At 59.1% G+C, this 19348-nt stretch overlaps 1 protein-coding gene across 1 annotated transcript; it reads left to right on the top strand.

Annotated features, from left to right (window-relative positions):
- The first annotated feature begins 3256 nt into the window (after nt 1–3256).
- Nucleotides 3257–5152, top strand: LOC136482371 (probable protein S-acyltransferase 1). The gene is made up of 3 exons (XM_066479585.1): nt 3257–3469; nt 3656–3838; nt 3958–5152. The coding sequence occupies exons 1-3, from the start codon at nt 3350–3352 to the stop codon at nt 5020–5022; spliced, it is 1368 nt and encodes a 455-aa protein (XP_066335682.1). The 5' UTR covers nt 3257–3349; the 3' UTR covers nt 5023–5152.
- The last annotated feature ends 14196 nt before the right edge of the window (nt 5153–19348 follow it).

The following is a 19348-nucleotide window of genomic DNA, read 5'->3' as shown; positions in this document are numbered from 1 at the left end:
CACCAGTCTTACAATGGTCGGCACCACTGCAAAACCTCTTGGCTCTGCTACGGGAGCGTTTGGCACCCATCCTGGAGTGGTCGGCACCACTGTAGGACAGCTCAGCATCACTCCTAAAGTGCTCAGCACCCCTCTTGGAGTGCTCGACACCGCCCCAGGAGTGCTCGGCTCTGTTGCTGGAGTGGTCGGCACCTCCTCTCCAGTGTCTCCACCACCGTGGATGACCAAGTGTTTGACGACGAAGGTGCTGGTGAAGCTGCCAGCTTCCCCTGTGCCCAGACTGTCCCAGTCCCAGGCCACCTTCTCATCGAACATGACATCGCACGAGACAACCACCTTGCCTCTGCGTGGGTCGTAGAGCCGGTACGCCTTGGTACCTTCCTCGTAGCCCAGGAGCACCATCGGTGTGCTCCTGTCCTCTAGCTTGGTGAGGACCGGCTTCGTCTTCCTAACGTGGCTAATGCAGCCAAATATCAAGAGGAAGGACACGCTTGGCTTGCGCCCATACCAAGCTTCTAACGACATCTTGCCCTTCAGGGCCTTGGTGGGCCTGCGGTTGAGGATGAACACCGTCGTGGTCACCGCCTCACCCTAGAACCTTGCCGGCATGCTCTTGGCCTTCATCATGGATCAAGCCATGCCGACCACCATCTGGTTCTGTCGCTCCATCATGCTATTCTGCTATGGCAAGTACAACGCGATGTGGTGTCGCACCACACCCTGATCTGCGCAGTACTCAGTGAACTCCACCGAAATGAATTCACCGCCATGATCAGTTCACAGCACGCATAGCTTCTTGCCGCTCTCTGCCTCCGCGCGCGCATTAAACTTCTTCATCGCCTCCGCCACCTCATCCTTGCTCGTCAGGAGTTGCAGCCACATATAGGAATTACAATCATCCACGAGCCGGAGGAAGTACTGCCGACCACCGTTTTGTGGCTAGCGTGTTTGGCCCACAGAGATTGCCGTGGACGAGCTCGAGAGAGTCCATTGCATGATACTTGGCCGCCTTTGGGAATGACAACCTCCTCTGCTTCTTAGCTAGACAGCTGTCACACAGCTCGCCTCCGTGCTTGATGTGGGGCAGCTCTCGGACCATCTTCTCCAGCCGACCGAGCACGTCAAAGTTGAGATGGCCGAACCAGGCATGCCACTACCATGGCCCCTCGGTGTGCCGTGCTGCCAGGCACACCAGCTGCTCCACCTTCAAGTCAAGCAGGTACATTCGATTATGTGAGCATTTTACCTTCGCGAGAAGACGTCGCTCCCGATCTTGAATCTTTAGGATCCCACTCTCGATCAGTACCTCGCATCCGCGCTCGTCCAGCTGTCCGATGCTTGAACACAACTGCGGGATGTAGTACACATCTGTTAGCGCACAGTGCTCACCATTTTAGTACCTGAAGATGATGGTGATGCACCCTCGGATTGCCACCCTTGAGCCATCACCGAACTTTACCGTGCCAGTCATGTTACCATCGAGCTCGGAGAAGGCTTCCATGGAGCCCATTAGGTGGTTGCTGGAGTCAGAGTCTAGGTACCACCGCTGCTCCTGTTCGTCGCCCACACGTACGAGGTGGACTTGGGCGCGTGGTTCGTCGAGGTTGACAGCCTTCAGAGCCTTGCCGTGCCCTTTCACCGCCGTCACCTCTCCCTTCTCCTTGGCCTCAACGTCGTGCAGTACACAGAACGTCACCATCAGGAGAGTGGCCTCATCATCCTCATTAGCCTACGCTAAATGAGCCTCAGCCTTCTTCTCCTGCTTGTGATTTGGGCACTCCTTTACCTAATGGCTCGTCTTCCCATAGCGTCGGCAGACGTTGGGGTCGACCTTCTTCTTCTTCTTCTCCAAAGAAGCCTTGCCATGACGCTTGCCATCACCACTGCGGCTAGAGTAGGCTTCTCCGGACTTCTTCTAGGTAGCCCACTCCTCCTCTGTCAGCAGCAGCTTACCGCTGTCCGTCGTTGCTGTGGCCTGCTCCATGCACTCGTCCACCGCCCGCAGACGGCCTATCACATCCTCAATGGTGAGGGTGGACAAGTCCAGCATCGTCTGGATGTACTTCACCGGCACGGAGTGAAGGTACTTGGAGACCGTCTCTTCTTCGTCGATGGTGACACTGTGGCTCCTCAACTTGTTGATGAGCGTCTGTAGGCGGAGAGAGAAGTCCTCCACCGACTCACCATCCTTGAACTTAAGGGTGGCGTACTCCTGTTTCAGCAGCTAGGTCATCGCCTTCTTTGCGCGGTCGAAGCCGACACGCATCGCTGCAATGGTCTCCCACGCCTCCTTAGCAGAGTTCTTCACCCCCAACGGCTCCCTGTACTCCGCTGGTACAACAACGAGGATAGCATCTAACGCTGACATGTCGTCTTCTTCGCTGTCGGTGCTCTTGTCACTGGCATTCCAAAGCCGTCGGGCTCTGAGCTTGACTTTCATGGTCACTGTCCACTCGCCATAGTTGGTGCGAGTCAGCGTTGGCCAACTGATGCCGCTGACCTCCCGCACCGTACGCACGACGACTTTCTATCGTGGCTTGGCAGCCACATCAGCGCCGCTGCTGTCGTCCATCTCCAAACCGTCCGTCATCGCCAGCGGTTAGTCCGGCGACGGTGCTTGTACGACTCTGATACCACTTGTTAGTCCCGAGATCTTTGGCACAGGTGAACCGACCGCTCACCGTCGTTGTCGACCACACACACTACGGCTAGGGGTAGAAGAAGGGAGGGAAAACAGAGCGCGCACACACAGCACAAGCACCAGCGTTGGCTGGAGCTCTGCAGAGGAGATGACAAAACTGAATTCGCTCAACTTTACTGACTTGCAGTGGAAAGCTATATATACAACTCTACCCATCTCATCCTATTACACAGACATGTCAGACTGCCATGCTGCTACAGTGACTAGCTGTGACAGCAAGGCTGACTTTATGCCTACCCCTGCTGTGACTGCAGTACGACAAGAGAGCCTTTCGACGGCTGCACCTGCCACAGCTACAGTACAACAGCCGGACAACCTTTCGGCGTCTGCCCTGCCACGCGCTGCAGATTATTACTTTACATCATCGTGGAGCTGTACGTGAGCTGTGTGATGCGCGTGCTATGTTTAGGCATGGTGATTCCCCAATAACAATCAGGAGGATGCGCTATAGCTTCTCCCTCCTATGGATAGCACAATGATGTCCGAAACGGAAAAACGAGGAGACGAGCTTCCCGTCCCTCCTTCCCCACCACCTCCATTCCGGCCGCTGCCGCTCTGCAGGGCCGGCCCATGCGCGGGTGAGGTGAAGGTGACGACGACGCGGCGGCGCGCGTTCACCGGACCGGCGGTGGCCCACCGGCGGAGACGATGAAGGGGAGGCCACTGTTCAAGAGCCCTCTCCCCCGCAGCTACCTCTCCGACACCTCCAGCGTCTCGTCGGCCGCCGTTGCCACCCACCGCGTCTACCAAGTCTGGAGAGGGAAGAATGTACGTGCGTGCGTTCGTTAATTGATGGCTAATTGATTAATTAATTCATTACAAGCTGCCACGATCGATCGTTGCTACGTAGTAATTAACAATGGCGATCGATCGAGGACTCTCGCGTGGCCGATCCTGATGTCGTTGTCTGATCGAGATGCATGGTTTGGTCTTTGGTGCTGATGTCGTTGGCAGAGATTCCTGTGCGGCGGTCGGCTCATCTTCGGCCCGGACGCGAGCTCCATCGTTCTCACGGTGGCGCTCATCATGACGCCGCTCGCGCTCTTCGTCGCCTTCGTCTCGTTCCGGCTCGCCGAGCTCATCGGGAAGCCGCTCGGCACCGCCGTCCCGGCGACGGCCATGGCGGTCGGCGTATTCGTGAGTCCGTGGCACGCACACATACATACAATCAATCACGGACCAACTCTACCTAGTTGTAGCACGCGGCCGGCGGCGTTGATCATGATATCATTGCGATGGTGCGTGCGTGCGTGCAGGACGTTGTGGTGCTGGTGCTCACGTCGGGTCGGGACCCCGGCATCATCCCCCGGAACGCGCGGCCGCCGGAGCCCGACGACGCGGCGACGGACAGCTCCTCCTTCGCGTCCCCCGCGACGGGCGCGTCGTGGTCGCTGCCCCCGACGCGCGACGTGTACGTGAACGGCGTGGTGGTGAAGGTGAAGTACTGCCACACGTGCATGCTGTACCGGCCCCCGCGCTGCTCGCACTGCTCCGTCTGCAACAACTGCGTGGAGCGCTTCGACCACCACTGCCCCTGGGTGGGCCAGTGCATCGGCCGCCGGAACTACCGCTTCTTCTTCATGTTCATCTCCTCCACCACCTTCCTGTGCCTCTACGTGTTCGCCTTCTGCTGGGTCAACCTGCTGCTCATCTCCCGGCAGTACGGCGTGAGCTTCGGCCACGCCGTGGCGGAGTCCCCGGTCTCCGGCTGCCTCATCGTCTACACCTTCGTCACGGCGTGGTTCGTCGGCGGGCTCACGGCGTTCCACTCCTACCTCGTGTGCACCAACCAGACCACGTACGAGAACTTCCGGTACCGGTACGAGCGCAAGGCCAACCCCTTCAACCGCGGCGCCGGCAGCAACATCGCCGAGATCTTCTTCTCGCCGATCCCGCCGTCCAGGAACGACTTCCGGGCCAAGGTGTCCCCCGCCGACCCGGACGCCGCCGCGCTCTACTACCTCGGCCCACTGTCGTCCGAGTCGCGGATCAGCTTCTACACCAGGGCCAGCCTCAGCTTCGACATGGCCAAGGCCAGCTTCGACCTCAACTACTCCGCCAAGCGCACCAGCGTCGCGTCCTCCGACTTCGGCGACATCTACGGCGGCAGCCACGGCGGGCACGGCCACGGGGCGCTCGACCGGGTCTCTACTACGCACCTGCAGCAGCCGCGGCACTCCATCTTCGGCGGGCCCGGCAGGGAGAGCAAGAAGGCGGAGGACGAAGCGGACGCCGTCACGGCGGAGCTCGGGGCCACGATGCACATGCACTACGGCGCCGCCGCCGGCCGGTCGCGCGCGAGGGAGTTCGAGGTGGTGTGATCGAGCGCGCGCATGCAGGGGAACGAGGGGGGTCGTTGATCGAGAAGAAGCAAATGCTGCCGTGTTCTCAGCTCGATCGTGAAAATGCGATTTGCGCGTGTGCTTTTTTGCGTGATGTCGATGTCGATGTCGTACGTACGTGTAAGTAGCCCCAGCTTCGTCCTCCATATGTATGTTTGGAAATGGGATGGCTCATATCATAGCATTCTACTTCCTTCCTGCATGGTACATTGTAGTTCGAGGCTTCATGTATATATAGTTGTTATACATACATGTATATAGGCTGCCTATGCACATACATGCGCACATGTGAGTTGATGTCTGCAAGAGTTGAGTCCGATGCTAGTAATTACGAAGCAGGAGATACCGTGGAATCGATGATTTTTCACCACGTAAGACTCTGCCCACGAGGCAGTCCTAATAAAAGAAACTAATAGTTTCTATAACATAGGATACCGTACCTTTCAATCTATGGTTTCTATGAGTAATAATTATTTTCTCTTTCTCTCTCCCAACTCTATCTTTTTCCTCCAGTGGGAGTGCGGTACGAGCCCGTTAGAAACCGGTGGTTTCTCCCCAATGGCGATTTCATGGTTTCTTGGTGCATTGGGTCAAGAGAAAACCTGATTTCTTTATGAGGAAACCATTTCTATGATTTTTGCTCTCTTTCTTCATTAATTACGTTGCCATGTCAGCGTTTTGTCTACGTGGCAAGTCATTTAATGAGGATAGAAACTATCATCAATACACCATTGGGACAGCCCTAAGGAATTAAACTAGAAATTCGATTTCTCGTACCGTGGCTCCGCTACCGTACCATGCGGTCGTGGAACGCGTATTGAACATGGCTTATATATGTTATACGTGAGAGAGAGCACTTTGATTTCAGGTCCTCTTTGGCTGGGCTATGGCTTCTCCAGAAATGAAGTCAAAAAGGTCATATTTTTGTGGTTTCGGCTTCACTACTTGTCAGTGTTTTTGACCGAGGGTCCTCAACCAACTAGTGAATTTGTTCTGCGTGTTTCCGATTCCGGATGGCGATGCAAAGAGACACAAGGTTTATACTGGTTCGGGCAACTCGTGCCCTACGTCCAGTCTGGGAGATTGATCTTGTATTCCTTGCACCGAAGTGCTTGTAGTAGGGGGTTACAAGCTAGGTGAGAGAGGGTGCTAGTCCCAGGTCTCGGCGGGGAGAGATGTGGGCTGCTTGAGACGTTGCTCTCAAGCGGCAGGAAAGTGTGCGTGTTACAGGGTGTTGTTCTTCGTGAGTGCCTCCGCCCCCCTTAGAAATGACCCAAGTCCTTTCCTTTTATAGTTCGAAGGGAGGACAAGGGTAGTACATGTGCTAACTATACGGCGTCGTGCGAACAGAGGCGGCGTGTCCGAGCCCTGTAGCCTGTTCCTATGGCGGCGTGGTCATCGGAGTGGTCCGTTCTTGGAGCGCTGGGGCGACGTGCTGGTCACATCCGATCCTGTGCGTCATGGGAGCTCCAGGGCTGCCTCGGAGCGGGCGCGGCGGTCAGCGTGCGTGTCGCTGTGGATTGTCTGCGCGTGAGGTCGAGGCTCGGTTGGTGCCGAGGCTGGACCGCGGTGGGGGGTCTCGGCAGACGTGAATCCCGAGATAGCCGAGACCCTGGTGTAGAGTGCCGAGGTCCGGAGGGAGCGGTTGATCTGGTATACTGGTTCGGAGGCGATGATGACCCGAGCCAGACTTCCCATGCCGCGTTGTCTTCGGGGCGGGGATTGCGGGGCACAGTGCGGTGCGAGCGCTGATCGTGGGCACAACGCCAGAATACAGTGGCTGGTAATCCCCGCCGTGCCCCGTCTCAGCCGGTATGGCGCTGATGCGACCTCATGTCCCGTCGGCCACTCCGCGGTGTCGAGCCGTCGTCCGGCTAAGATTACGGGAGTGGTTGACGCATTAATGGGACATGACATGCTGTCGGGAAGACTGGTCGAGGCGGGAGCGACGGGTTGTTGATAAGCTAGCCTCGAGCGATACGGAGAATAGCTGTCTCATTCGAGGTTGTACGTACGGGGCCTTGGGCGAGACGGAGATTGGGCTCCTTGCCGAGGCCTCCCGTGAGAGGCCTCGCGTGAGGCGGAGATTGCGTCAGGATGCCGAGACCTCCTGTGCGAGGCCTGAGGCGAGGCGGGGAGCCTGGTGGGCTCGGACGGGGCTGGTGATGAGCCCATGGCTTACCCTCTAGCTTTGTTGTCGATGGGATTTAAGTGACCCTTTTTGGTGTACGCTCGGGGTACCCCGTTTTATGGTACCCGACAGTAGCCCCCGAGCCTCAGGGGGAGTGCGTGCACTCACCCTGAGGGTTTGTCGAGACTTGGCCTACAGCCGCTCCCGTAGGGATTGTGTTTTGCTTCTTGAGGTTTCGGTGGGTGCGCGCGAGCGCACCCGCCGGGTGTAGCCCCCAAGGCCCTGGAGGAGTGGAGTCACTCCTCCATTGGCTTTTTTCGTGTTTTGAGTGAGGAGTTTTTATCATATTTGCCGAGCCCACAAGTATGAGTTCGGGTCGCGGGGTCTCGGCAAGGTTGCAGGAAGAGCCCCCTAGCCTCTGCACGGAGCAAGAGGTCCGTCAGGGATTCCCCTGGCTTTTTGTACGACTCTCACGCTTGCTTTTCGCTCGGAAGGAGGGGTGGAATGTGCCAGGCTACCCTCGGTGGGCACAAGCATTGGCACTTCCGGTGAGCTGTTATCGGGTAAGTCCGAGTGGAGGCCCGTGCCCCGTTCGCTAGGGGACGGCTAGCGGTCCAAAGACACACTCCAAGAGTACCAGAGGGTTTCTCTAGTGGGTGCCGAGGCCGTTCGCTGGGCCTCAGTGGCTCGGTGCCTCCCTACGGTGGGATCCCATTCGGAGACCTCCCTACCGGTCTCGGACACGACTTAGGATGCCCCGAGCGATTGTTTGCTCGGGCCTCGGCCATTCGTGGGCTCGCCCATAGTCATCCCTGACTCTGTTGCCCTGGGGCGGCTGTCGAAACCTCGGGGGGCCCAGCCTTTGAACCCTTGGACCGTAATGGGCTCGGTGCCCTTTATCGTATTTGTAACGAAGCTTCTAGCGCGGGCTTAGGTCGCTTGTCTTTGTCTTGGGTGCAGGAGGAGCCCCCGAGCCTCCGCCCGAAGCGAGAGGGCGGTCAGGGGTCCCCTGGCTTTTTTGTTCGACCCTCACATATCCTTTTCGTTCGGACGGAGGGGTTGTCTGCCGAGCCCATTCGGGTGCGAGCCGGAGCCGCTGGGTCTCGGCAAGGTTGCAGGAAGAGCCCCCTAGCCTCTGCATAGAGCGAGAGGGCCGTCGGGAGCTCCCCTGGCTTTTTGTACGCCCCTCGCGCAGGAGGGTTTGTTTGCCGAGGCCCCTTTGGGCGCGAGCCTGGGTTGCAGGGTCTCGGCAAGGTTGCAGGAAGAGTCCCCTAGCCTCTGCATGGAGCAAGAGATCCGTCAAGGGTTCCCCTGGCTTTTTGTACGACCCTCGTGCTTCCTTTTCGCTCGGAAGGAGGGGTTGTTTTGCCAAGCCCCCTCGAGTGCGAACCAGGGTCGCTAGGTCTCAGCAAGGTTGCAGGAAGAGCCCCCTAGCCTCTGCACGGGGCAAGAGGTCCGTCGGGGGTTCCCCTGGCTTTTTTGTATGACCCTCACGCTTCCTTTTCGCTCGGAAGGAGGGGTGGAATGTGCCAGGCTACCCTCGGTGGGCACGAGCGTTGGCACTTCTGGTGAGCTATTATCGGGTAAGTCCGAGTGGAGGCCCGTGCCCCATTCGCTAGGGGACGGCTAGCGGTCCAGAGACGCACTCCAAAAGTACCGGAGGGTTTCTCTAGTGGGTGCCGAGGCCGTTCGCTGGGCGTCGGTGGCTCGGCGCCTCCCTACGGTGGGATCCCATTTGGAGACCTCCCTGCCGGTCTCGGACATGACTTAGGGCGTCCCAAGCGTTTCGCTTGCTTGGGCCTCAGCCTCGTATAGGCTCGCCCATGGTTGTTCCGGACTCTGTTGTCCTAGGGCAGCTGTCGAAACCCCTAGGGGCCTAGCCTTCGAACCCCTGGACCGTAATAGGCTCGGAGCCCGGTTCCTTCATCTGAAAGGAATAGGGCGGGGGGAATATCTTCCCCATCGGCTCGGCAACGGCTGGCATGCCTTTTGAGGCGGTTTTCTGGGGAGACGGAACGACACCTGCTGTCGTAGTGGTCGGGCGCGACGTGGTGGATGGGACGTAACTGTTCCCGCAATTAATGAGAAAAAAGGTAGGCGCGTGGGCGGTAAAATCGGATCGTGGTTAACCGCGCCGCATCGAGGGGAAACTTCCCCGATTTCATCGCCCGTCCGTTTCGCCTTCACCCTGCATAAATACTCAAAGGGCCTCGCCCCTCCTCACCTTACCTTGCCTGCGTTAGCTCTGCCTCCATCGAGCCGTCGCTAGAGCAGTGGGTGCCAGGAAGAAGAAGGGAGAAGAGCGAGCCAGGGAGAGAGTGAGAAAGAGAGAGAGAGAAAAAAACTCACCGCCGCATTCGATCCCTCCTCCGCACTCATGGCCGGCGACATCGTTGTCATCGAGGCGGACCCTTGGGATCCTTCCGACGTCACCGTGGAGATGCTCTAGTCGCTCGTCGATGGCGGACTCCTTCATCCGGTGATGGACCCCAATAGGACGGAGTGGATCGCTCCGTCGGGCGAGCCGGAGCTGAGGCCTCACGACGGTTACGTCGTGAGCTTTGTCTCCTTCCATGAGCGCGGCCTCGGCGTCCCGGCGGATCGGTTCATGCAGGCGCTCCCGCAGTTCTATGGTGTGGAGCTCCACAACTTCAACCCCAACTCCATCGCACAGGCGGCCATCTTCGTTGCCATCTGCGAGGGGTACTTGGGGATTGCTCCCCATTGGGAGTTGTGGCTCCATCTCTTCCGGGCGGGGCACACCACTAAGCCGACGGGCATGTCGGGTACGAGGAAAGCGACGAGGGCCGGCGGCTGCACTCTCCAAGTGCGCCAGGACCGCCAGCACCTCTACATCCCGGCCCAGCTCGCGTCATCCAATCGCTGATGGTACACGAGCTGGTTCTACCTTCGCAACGACGACGAAGGACTTCCCCCATACACTGGGCGGATTGTGGGGAGCTTCCCAGAGAGGTGGAAGTACGACATCTCGAGGGAGGATCAACCCAAGCTGCAGCCGCTTCTGGAGGGTCTGGAGAGGCTATGGGGTCGTGGCCTTACCGCGGCTGTGGTCATGGCTGCCTTCCATCACCGGAGGGTGCTGCCATTGATGGCTTGGCGGCGGCGGCTGTTCGAGATGAGGCCGGGTGAGCCCAATGAGGGCATCCGGATGTCCTCCTCCGCCCTTACCGACGAAGAAATTCTTCGTCGGGTGGGGGAGACGGTGGAGGCAAAGCTAAGGGGCGGCAACCTGACCCCCATCGCGATGCGCCCATCGCGGGGGTTCCTCTCGCTGGTAAGTCGTGCGCCGCTGTAGCCCCCGAGCCTCCTCTGTTTCTCCTTACTTCTCATTCCCTTATGCGCGTTCGCCGTTCCTACAGGGGATGAGGGACGTGCGTGCCTCTCCGCCGCCCGTTCCCGAGGACGCGAGGCGGCGGGCAATCAACCGGGCGCACGCCGAGGCGTAGAAAAAGCGGAAGGACACCAAGGCGGCGAAGCGCATGAAAAAGATCCTCGCGCACGAGGAACTAGACAAGCGCCGTCGTCAACAAAGGAAGGATGGCCTTCCATTGGAGGAGTCCCCGTCGCCGTCGATATCGACGGATGCCTCGGACGAGGATGACGAGGATGAGATGGGGCGAGGTCCCCTGGACCATCTCCCTGACGTAGTGGAGGTGGTGCCTGGGGCATTGGCAAGCAGCCCGGCACTCCCGGGAGGAGGAGGAGAAGCGGACCCGGGGTCGGCAATTGCTCGCTCCGGGGCCAAGGCCGACACGCTCGAGGCACGGGCATTGGGCAAACACGCCGTCAGCCCAGTGGGCTCGGCGGTGGTGGTGGAGCAAGTGGCGGTGGAGGCGACGCAACTGCCCCCGCAGAGGACCGAGGGGGCGCCGGGGTCCGTGGAGGACCAACCGGCGCCGATGGACACGGAGGCCATGCCTCTGCCGCCGCCACCGCCTTTGTAGACAAGGGTCACCGTGGCGAAGCGGTTGCCGCCCCGCTTGAGGTAGGTGTATTTTTGGTGGGGTCGTAGTGCCTTCCGTTCGTTCTTTTGTCTTGTGCTGACCCTGCGATCGTCTTGTCCTTAGCCGGAAGCGGCCTGCGGAGCTGCCTACCTTGGCACCCCTTAAAGCGCTCAAGGTTAACCCCGGCTCCACCGCCCACTGGGTGGCGGAGGCGCAAGCCACCCTGTATCATGGCGCGGCGTCGGCGAGGGCCGACCCGAAGGAGCCGGCCACCCAAGGAGGGGCTGCCGAGATGGCCCTAACACAGGAGGGGGAGGGAGCGCCCCCGCCCCGCGATGGCGAGGCCCATGGGTTGGATGCGACCGAGGTTCCCTTGGCCGCCGAGACCACCGGGACCGAGGTCCCCGGGGTTTCACAGGCCGGGGCGACGGAGGCTGCGGCGCCCAGGACCATCAAGGTCGCTGCGGCGGGCACTGGAGCCCTCGCGACTGCCGAGGCCATGATGGAGGAGGCCGGAGCCCCTGAGACCACGAGGCCACGATGGCGGAGGCCGGAGCCCCCGGGACCACCAAGGCCACGATGGCAGAGGCCGGAGCCCCCGGGACCATCAACACTGACGTGATCGTGGCGGGGCTGCCGGCCCAGGAAGTGGGGATGAAGGCGGCGGAGGCCTTGGCGGCACCCTTGGTTCAAGGCCCGCCGCCGTTGCGGGAGAGCGCTCGGGAGGTGGAAGTTCTTCCGATCTCCTCCGACGATACTTTCCTGGGCGTAGGAGATGGCCGGCGCCGAGATGGCCGGTGTCGTGGAACAGCCGGTTCCAACCTCGGGCGAGGGAAGCTCGGCCCTCGTGCGGGTGTGACCCGAGCCCCGCGGGTGGAACCACCCGCTTGTCTTGTGGCAAAGCCAGGATGATCCTAAGGCAGAGCCTCTGTTTGCCCTCGAGGACGTGGCCGAGGGCGGTCGCTGGGACACGTTCGAGCAGTACCGCCAGCTGGCGGAGCGGTCTCTACGAATGGCGCTATCCGTGGTGGCCAACGATTTGCCCGGAGTCGCCCAGGTTCGTACTTTCTTTTCCCATGCAGTGGTCTTTTTCTGAGTTTTCTTTGTACGGATTGACCCCTGTTCTGTTTCCCCCAGGAGCTTAAGACCCGATCTCTTGGGAAGTCGGTCTTCCTCCACCGGGAGAGGGATGTCTGGGACCAGCTTCAGCGGCAGAAGGGCCTTCTTGCAGGCGCCAACGAGCTCCTATCGGCGCGGAGCGCAGAGGTGGAGGACCTCCGCCTTCATTGTGCTGACGCGAAGGTCGAGGCGGCCACGGCCCAGGAGCAGCTCGCCCCTCTGGCGGCGTGGGTCAAGGAGTTGGAGGAGGAGCTCACCCGCGCGGCTAGTGATCGGGATGCCTTCAGGTCTTGAGCCGTTAAAGCTACGGCCTCAGCCACGGCTCTTGCGGGGCAGCTAGGGGCGGAACAGAATGCGCACCAGCTGATGAAAGGCGCTTTGGATGAGGCCCTTGCAGCGGCTGAGGCCTCACGAACCGAGGCTGTGGTTTGGAGGGGAAAGGCCGAGGGTGAGTCTTAATCCCTTCATTTTATTCGCTTTTTCTTACGTTCGTTCCCTAACTTCCTCGTGTGACGCAGAGCTGGGGAGTGAAGCTTCCTGGGCGGCCGATGCTTCTCGGGTCGAGGCTCAACGCCTGAAGGAGAAAGCCAAGGCCTTTTGGGTCAAGGCCCGATACTCGGAGCTTAAGGCCAAGGGTGAGTTCCGTAGGCTTCCATCCCTATTTAGCTTGTTTTTTCTCTCGCTCATCCCCATTCCGTTTTCCATGGTGCAGAGTCAGAGGCGGAGGTTACCTGGGCAGTCGAGGCTTCCAGCGCGGTGCAGACGGTGCTCGAGACCGAGATCAGGGAGCACGAGGCACTAAAAAGTGCCGCCTGCGAAGCCCTGGTGGTCGAGGGGGTTCAGTCAGGCAGCTCCCTTGGGAGCCATCTGATTGCGCTGAGCGGTCAAGTGCGTGAGCGGCTCCGAGGGGCACTGCATACGGGCGTCAAGCGCGCACTGGCCATCATTGCCTCGCACTACGTTGGTGTTGATCTTCAAGCCATTAGCGATGGCTACGTCTTGCCTGATGATGACGATGAGGCCGACGAGGTGGTGACGAAGCCGTTGGAGGCGGCGGAAGGCCCTGGCACCGTGCTGGCAATGTTGTTTGAAGAGGAGGTGGTCCCTCCCCCACCGTCTGCCGATGCCAGAGGTCCCGAGCCTTGACCTGGGCCCAAGCGGCCATGTAAATAGAGTAGGAATTAAATTTGCATCGTAACGCTTGTGGCCGTTGAGGCCTCTCTTTTTAAAGTGCTCGTGTTTCTTTAATCGCTTGTCTTGTATTTCTGAGCCTCTGCCCTCTTGTTGTCTCTGATCTGATTTCTTTGCAAAGAACCTCTTTGGAGCCTAAGCCATCCCCTAGGCGAAAGGTGGTGAGGGAGCGCCGTAACCCGAAGGCTTAGGCCGTCTCGCAACTCAACCGGCCTTCTAGCCCTGAGACGGGCTTTTGGTCCCTGGGTTTTCCGCAACCGATTCGTCAGAGCGTGCTAGAGGGTTTGGCGTAGGAATTTTTTTGAAAAATGACTAAAAATGGCGCGTGGGACTTTAGGGGGAATCCCCCATCTAGCCCCCGAGGGAGATTCGGTTCTGCGGAGGCAGAGCCGAGTCTCCCTTATAGTGTCATCGTGTTGCCGAGACCAACGATAGGCTCGGGGAATTTCTCGAAAAATTAGAACAACTAAAAAATGGGTTTCAATTGTATTCCGAGAAACAATATATACAATGCTTGGAATTTTAAGGATAAAAGCGACGTAGTTGTTCTATGTTCCAAGCGTTGGTGAAGACTTTGCCCTTTTCGTTGGCTAGCTTGTAGGTCCCGGGCTTCTGGGCGATGATGTACGGTCCTTCCCATGGCGGGGTCAGCTTGTGGCGGCCCTTGTTGCTCTGTGCTAGCCTCAACACCAGGTTGCCCACCTTCAAGTCTTGGAATCGGACGCGCCGGGCCTGATAGCGCCGTTGGGTCTGCTGGTATTTAGCCGAGTGCAGCAGCGCGACGTCTCGGGCCTCCTCCAGTTAGTCGAGGGCATCCTCTCGGGTGGTGCGGTTGCTTTGTTCATTATAGGCCTGTAGCCTTGGGGAACCATATTCCAAGTCAGTGGGGAGGATGGCCTCGGCCCCATAGACCAGGAAGAAAGGCATGAACCCCGTGGCTCGGCTTGAGGTGTTGCTCAGGCTCCAGATGACCGATGGGAGTTCGGCGAGCCATTTCTTGCCAAACTTCTTCAACCGGTTGTAAATTCTTGGCTTGAGGCCTTGTAGGATCATGCCGTTGGCACGTTCTACTTGGCCGTTGGTCCTTGGGTGTCCTACGGCCGACTAAGCCACATGGATGTGGTGGTCGTCGCAAAACGTCAAGAATTTTTTGCCGGTGAACTGTGTCCCGTTGTCGGTGATGATGGTGTTAGGGACCCCGAACCTGTGGATAATGTCAGTGAAGAACAGCACTGCTTGCTCGGATTTGATTCGATTGATCGGACGAGCCTCGATCCATTTGGAGAACTTGTCGATTAATACTAGTAGATGGGTGTAGCCCCCGGGGGCCTTTTGCAGAGGCCCGACCATGTCGAGCCCCCACACGGCGAACGGCCATGTGATGGGGATGGTTTGGAGGGCTAGGGCTGGGAGATGTGTCTGCCGAGTGTAGTACTGGCATCCTTCACAGGAGCATACTAGCTTGGTGGCGTCGGCGACCACCGTCGGCCAGTAGAACCCTTGGCGGAAAGCGTTTCCCACGAGCGTCCGAGGCGCCGCATGGTGCCCGTAGGCCCCTGTGTGCAAGTCCCAAAGCAGGGCTCGGCCTACCTTGGCGGTGATGCATCGTTGAAGGACACCGGAGGGGCTTCGCCTGTACAATTCGTCATTGCAGAGGACGTAAGTCTTGGCTCAGCGCGCAAGCCGTCGGGCTTCGGTCCTGTCACTAGGAAGCTCCCCCCGATCAAGCCAATCAAGGAACAGGATTCACCAATCCGCGTCTTGGTCAGTCTGGGGAGCTTTGGTGTTGACTTCCATGACCTCGGGCTTGGTCGAGGGAGTCTCGACAGCAGAGGGGGCGTCGAGCCCCGTCGTGGGTTCGACAGGTGGGCCCTCCTCTGTTACCAAGGTGTAGTCAATGGAAGATTTGTGGAGGTCCCTGGCAAAGACGTTCGGGGGGACCGGGGCCCGTGCTGAGGCCATCTTTGCCAGTTCATCGACGGCCTCATTGTACTTGCGCGCGATGTGGTTTAGTTCGAGACCGTCAAACTTGTCTTCTAGGCGACGTACCAACTTGCAGTAAGCCTCCATTTTGGGGTCGAGGCAGTTTGACTCCTTCATGACTTGATCGACGACGAGCTGCGAGTTGCCCTGGACGTCGAGATGCCGTACCCCAAGTTCGATGGCAACTTGCAAGCCATTGACGAGGGCCTCGTACTCGGCCGTGTTGTTGGAGGCGGCGAAGTGGAGCCGCACCATGTAGCGCATGTGTACTCCGAGGGGCGAGATGAAGAGGAGACCCGTGCCTGCCCTGGTCTTCATCAGAGACCCATCGAAGTACATGGTCTAGCATTCTGTCTGGACTTGAGCAGGTGGTAATTGGGTGTCGGTCCACTTAGCGACAAAATCGGCCAAGATCTGAGACTTAATCGCTTTCCGAGGCACAAAAGTCAAGGCTTCCCCCATAAGCTCGATGGCCCACTTAGCTATCCTGCCTGAGGCTTCCCGATTATGGACTATCTCTCCCAAGGGGAAAGATGATACCACGGTCACTGGGTGGGACTCGAAGTAGTGACGCAGCTTGCGCCGGGCCAGGACTACAGCGTAGACCAGCTTCTGGATGTGGGGGTAACATGTTTTGGTCTTAGAGAGCACTTCGCTGATGAAGTAAACAGGTCGTTGGGTGGGTAGAGCATGTCCCTCTTCCTGCCTTTCTACTACTACGACAGCGCTGACCACTTGGGTCGTTGCGGCGACGTAGAGTAAGAGGGCCTCATCCCTGGCCGGGGGTACCAGCACAGGAGGATTAGTGAGCAGTGCTTTAAGCTTGGTGAGGGCTTCCCCGGCCTCGGGGGTCCAAGAAAAGCGCTCGGATTTTCTCAAGAGTCGGTACAGAGGCAAGCCTTTTTCGCCGAGGCGCGAGATGAAGCGGCTCAGGGCCGCAAGGCATCCCATGACCCTCTGCACTCCCTTGAGGTCTCTGATTGGTCCCATGCTGGTTATGGCCGAGACCTTCTCTAGGTTGGCTTCGATGCCACGCTCCGAGACTATGAATCCCAAGAGCATGCCTCGGGGGACCCCGAACACACACTTCTCAGGATTGAGCTTGATGCCCTTCTCTCTAAGGCATTTGAAGGCTATCTTCAAGTCGTTAACGAGATCTTTGGCCTTTCTGGACTTGACCACGATGTTATCCACATAGGCCTCGATGGTTTGCCCGATGTGGTTGCCAAAGACCTAGGTCATGCACCGCTGGTACATGGCCCCCGCGTTTCTGAGGCCGAAAGGCATAGTCACGTAGCAGTACATGCCGAATCGGGTGATGAAAGAAGTCGCAAGCTGGCCAGACTCTTTCATCTTGATTTGATGGTAACCAGAATACGCATCAAGGAAAGATAGGGTCTCGCACCCCGCCGTGGAGTCAACAATCTGATCGATTCGAGGTAATGGGAAGGGGACTTTTGGACAAGCTTTATTCAAACCGGTGTAGTCTACACACATCCTCCATTTCCCATTTTTCTTCCTAACTAACATGGGATTAGCCAACCACTCTGGGTGGGACACTTCCTTGATGAATCCGGTAGCCAAGAGTCTCTGCACCTCCTCGCCGATGGCCCTATGCTTTTCCTCATCGAATCGGCGCAGGCGTTGCTTTACCGGTCTAGAGCCGGTTCGGATGTCCAAGGCGTGCTCGGCGACCTCCCTCGGTATGCCTAGCATGTTCAAGGGGCTCCATGCGAACATGTCGGCATTCGCACGGAGGAAGTCGACGAGCACGGCCTCCTATTTGATGTCGAGGGTGGCGCTGATCCTCAATGCCCGGTCGTCGGGGCAGGCGGGGTCGACCGGGATGAGCTTGATGGCCTCTGTGGGCTCGAACGCCCCTGCACGACGCTTGGAGTCAGGCGCCTCACCACTGAGTTGGTTGAGGTTGGTGATGAGGGTCTCGGCCTCCGCGAGAGCCTCGGCGTACTCGATGCACTCGACGTCACAGTCGTATGCATGTTCGTACATGGACTCAATCATGATGATACCGCTGGGGCCTAGCATCTTGAGCTTGAGGTAGGTATAGTTGGGGACTGCCATGAACTTGGCGTAGCACGACCACCCCAAGATGGCATGGTAGGTTCCACTGAACCCGACCACCTCGAAGGTAAGGACCTCCTTGCGGTAGTTGGAGGGGGTGCCGAAGTAGACGGGAAGGTCGATGCACCCGAGGGGTCGCGTGCGTTTCCCTAGCACGATGCCATGGAAAGGTGTGGCGTCGCCTCGGAGCCTCGACCGGTCGATCTCTAAGAGCTCCAGGGTGTTGGCGTAGAGGATGTTGAGGCCGCTGCCTCCGTCCATCAACACCTTGGTGAGTCGGGTGTTGCCGATGATCGGGTCGACAACAAGTGGGTACTGCCCGAGGTTCGGAACATGGTTGGGGTGGTCATCTCGATCAAAGGTGATCGTCTCCCGAGACCAGTCGAGGTACCGGGGAGTGGCCACCTTGACCGAGAAGACCTCTCGGCGTTCCCTCTTTTGCTGCCGTGCCATAAGGCACGCCGAGGGTCCGCCGAAGATCATGAAGGCGTTGTGTACCTCGGGGAACCTATCGTCCTTGTCATCGCCCCGGTCGCCGGCGCCCTTCTGCTTGGCGTCATCTCCGGGGAGCCCGAGCCTAGCGTAGTAACACCACAGCATGGAGCAATCCTCGAGGGTGTGCTTTACCGAGCCTTGGTGGTAAGGGCAGGGTTTCTTAAGCATGCCGTCGAAAGGTCTGGGGCCCCTGGGGCCTTGGGGATTCTTGCGTTCTGTGGCCACGACCAGATCGGCCTCGAGGACGGCCCGCTTCCCCTAGCGATCCTTTTTCTTTCTTTTGGGGAGGTGGGGAACCGAGGCCTCGGGGGCCTCATCCCTCTACTTCCCCTTGGCGTCGTTCTCGAGGAAGATGGCCCCTACAGCCTCTTCGCCCGAGGCGAAGTTGGTGGCGATGTCGAGGAGCACGGTAGCCGAGCGCGGCACGTTTCGGCCTAACTCTTGGACCAAGTCTCGGCAGGTGGTGCCGGAGAGGAAAGCCTGGACAATCTCTGAGTCGCCGACGCTGGGCAACTCGGTGCACTGTTTAGAGAAGCGCCGGATGAAGTCTCAAAGAGACTCGTCTGGTTTCTAGCGACAGCTCTTAAGGTCCCAGGAGTTTCCAGGGCGCACGTATGTGCCCTGGAAATTCCCGACAAAGATCCTAACCAAGTTGCGCCAGTCGTGGATCTGAGAAGGAGGAAGGTGCTCGAGCCAGGCTCGCGCCGAGTCTGACAAGAGCAAGGGGAGGTTGCGGATGATGAGCAGGTCATCGTCCGCGCCGCCTAGCTGACAAGCCAGACGGTAATCAGCGAGCCAGAGCTCGGGGTTGGTCTCGCCGCTATACTTTGTGAGGTTGGCTGGCTGGCGAAACTGGGCTGGAAACTGAGCGTTGCGGATGGCTCTGCTAAAGACCCGGGGGCCGGGCGGTTCGGGAGAAGGACTGCGGTCTTCCTCACTATCGTAGCGGGCACCCCGATGCGGATGGTAGCCTCGGGCGAGCCCCTCACTGTCGTGGCATCGTCGTCGGCCGACCACCTCGTGGTCACCCTGCGCCTCGCGTTGGTTATCGAGGCGGTCGTGGACCGAGGGGACCCTATTGATTGCCGGCACCCGAGCGGGCTTGGGACGAATCGAGGCCTCCCTATCCTGCCGATGTTGTGCTGGGGGGAGGTCCGAGACGGCACCGCGCCGTCGGGAGGCGAAACTCTCGGCCTGCTGCACCGTGGCGGTCTCGAGGAGATCCCGGAGCTCGTCGCGAACCCGTCGTCCTTCCGTGGTGGAGGGCTCGGGCATCGCGCGCACTAGCATCGCCGCAGCCGCGACATTCTGGCTAGTGCAATTGAAGATTGGGGGACGA

This window comes from Miscanthus floridulus, chromosome 9 (assembly GCF_019320115.1).
Source record: "Miscanthus floridulus cultivar M001 chromosome 9, ASM1932011v1, whole genome shotgun sequence".
Taxonomy (NCBI): Eukaryota; Viridiplantae; Streptophyta; class Magnoliopsida; order Poales; family Poaceae; genus Miscanthus; species Miscanthus floridulus.
Note: the sequence above shows the minus strand (reverse complement) of the source record. Positions and strands in the feature narration are given on the sequence as shown.

What these genes read in the sequence shown, in the direction of transcription:
- LOC136482371 (XM_066479585.1), top strand. Translation starts at nt 3,350, where the DNA reads ATGAAGGGGAGGCCACTGTTCAAGAGCCCTCTCCCCCGCAGCTACCTC. An exon ending in AAGTCTGGAGAGGGAAGAAT is followed by an intron (nt 3,470 to 3,655) that starts GTACGTGCGTGC and finishes TGTCGTTGGCAG; the next exon opens with AGATTCCTGTGCGGCGGTCG. An exon ending in CCATGGCGGTCGGCGTATTC is followed by an intron (nt 3,839 to 3,957) that starts GTGAGTCCGTGG and finishes GCGTGCGTGCAG; the next exon opens with GACGTTGTGGTGCTGGTGCT.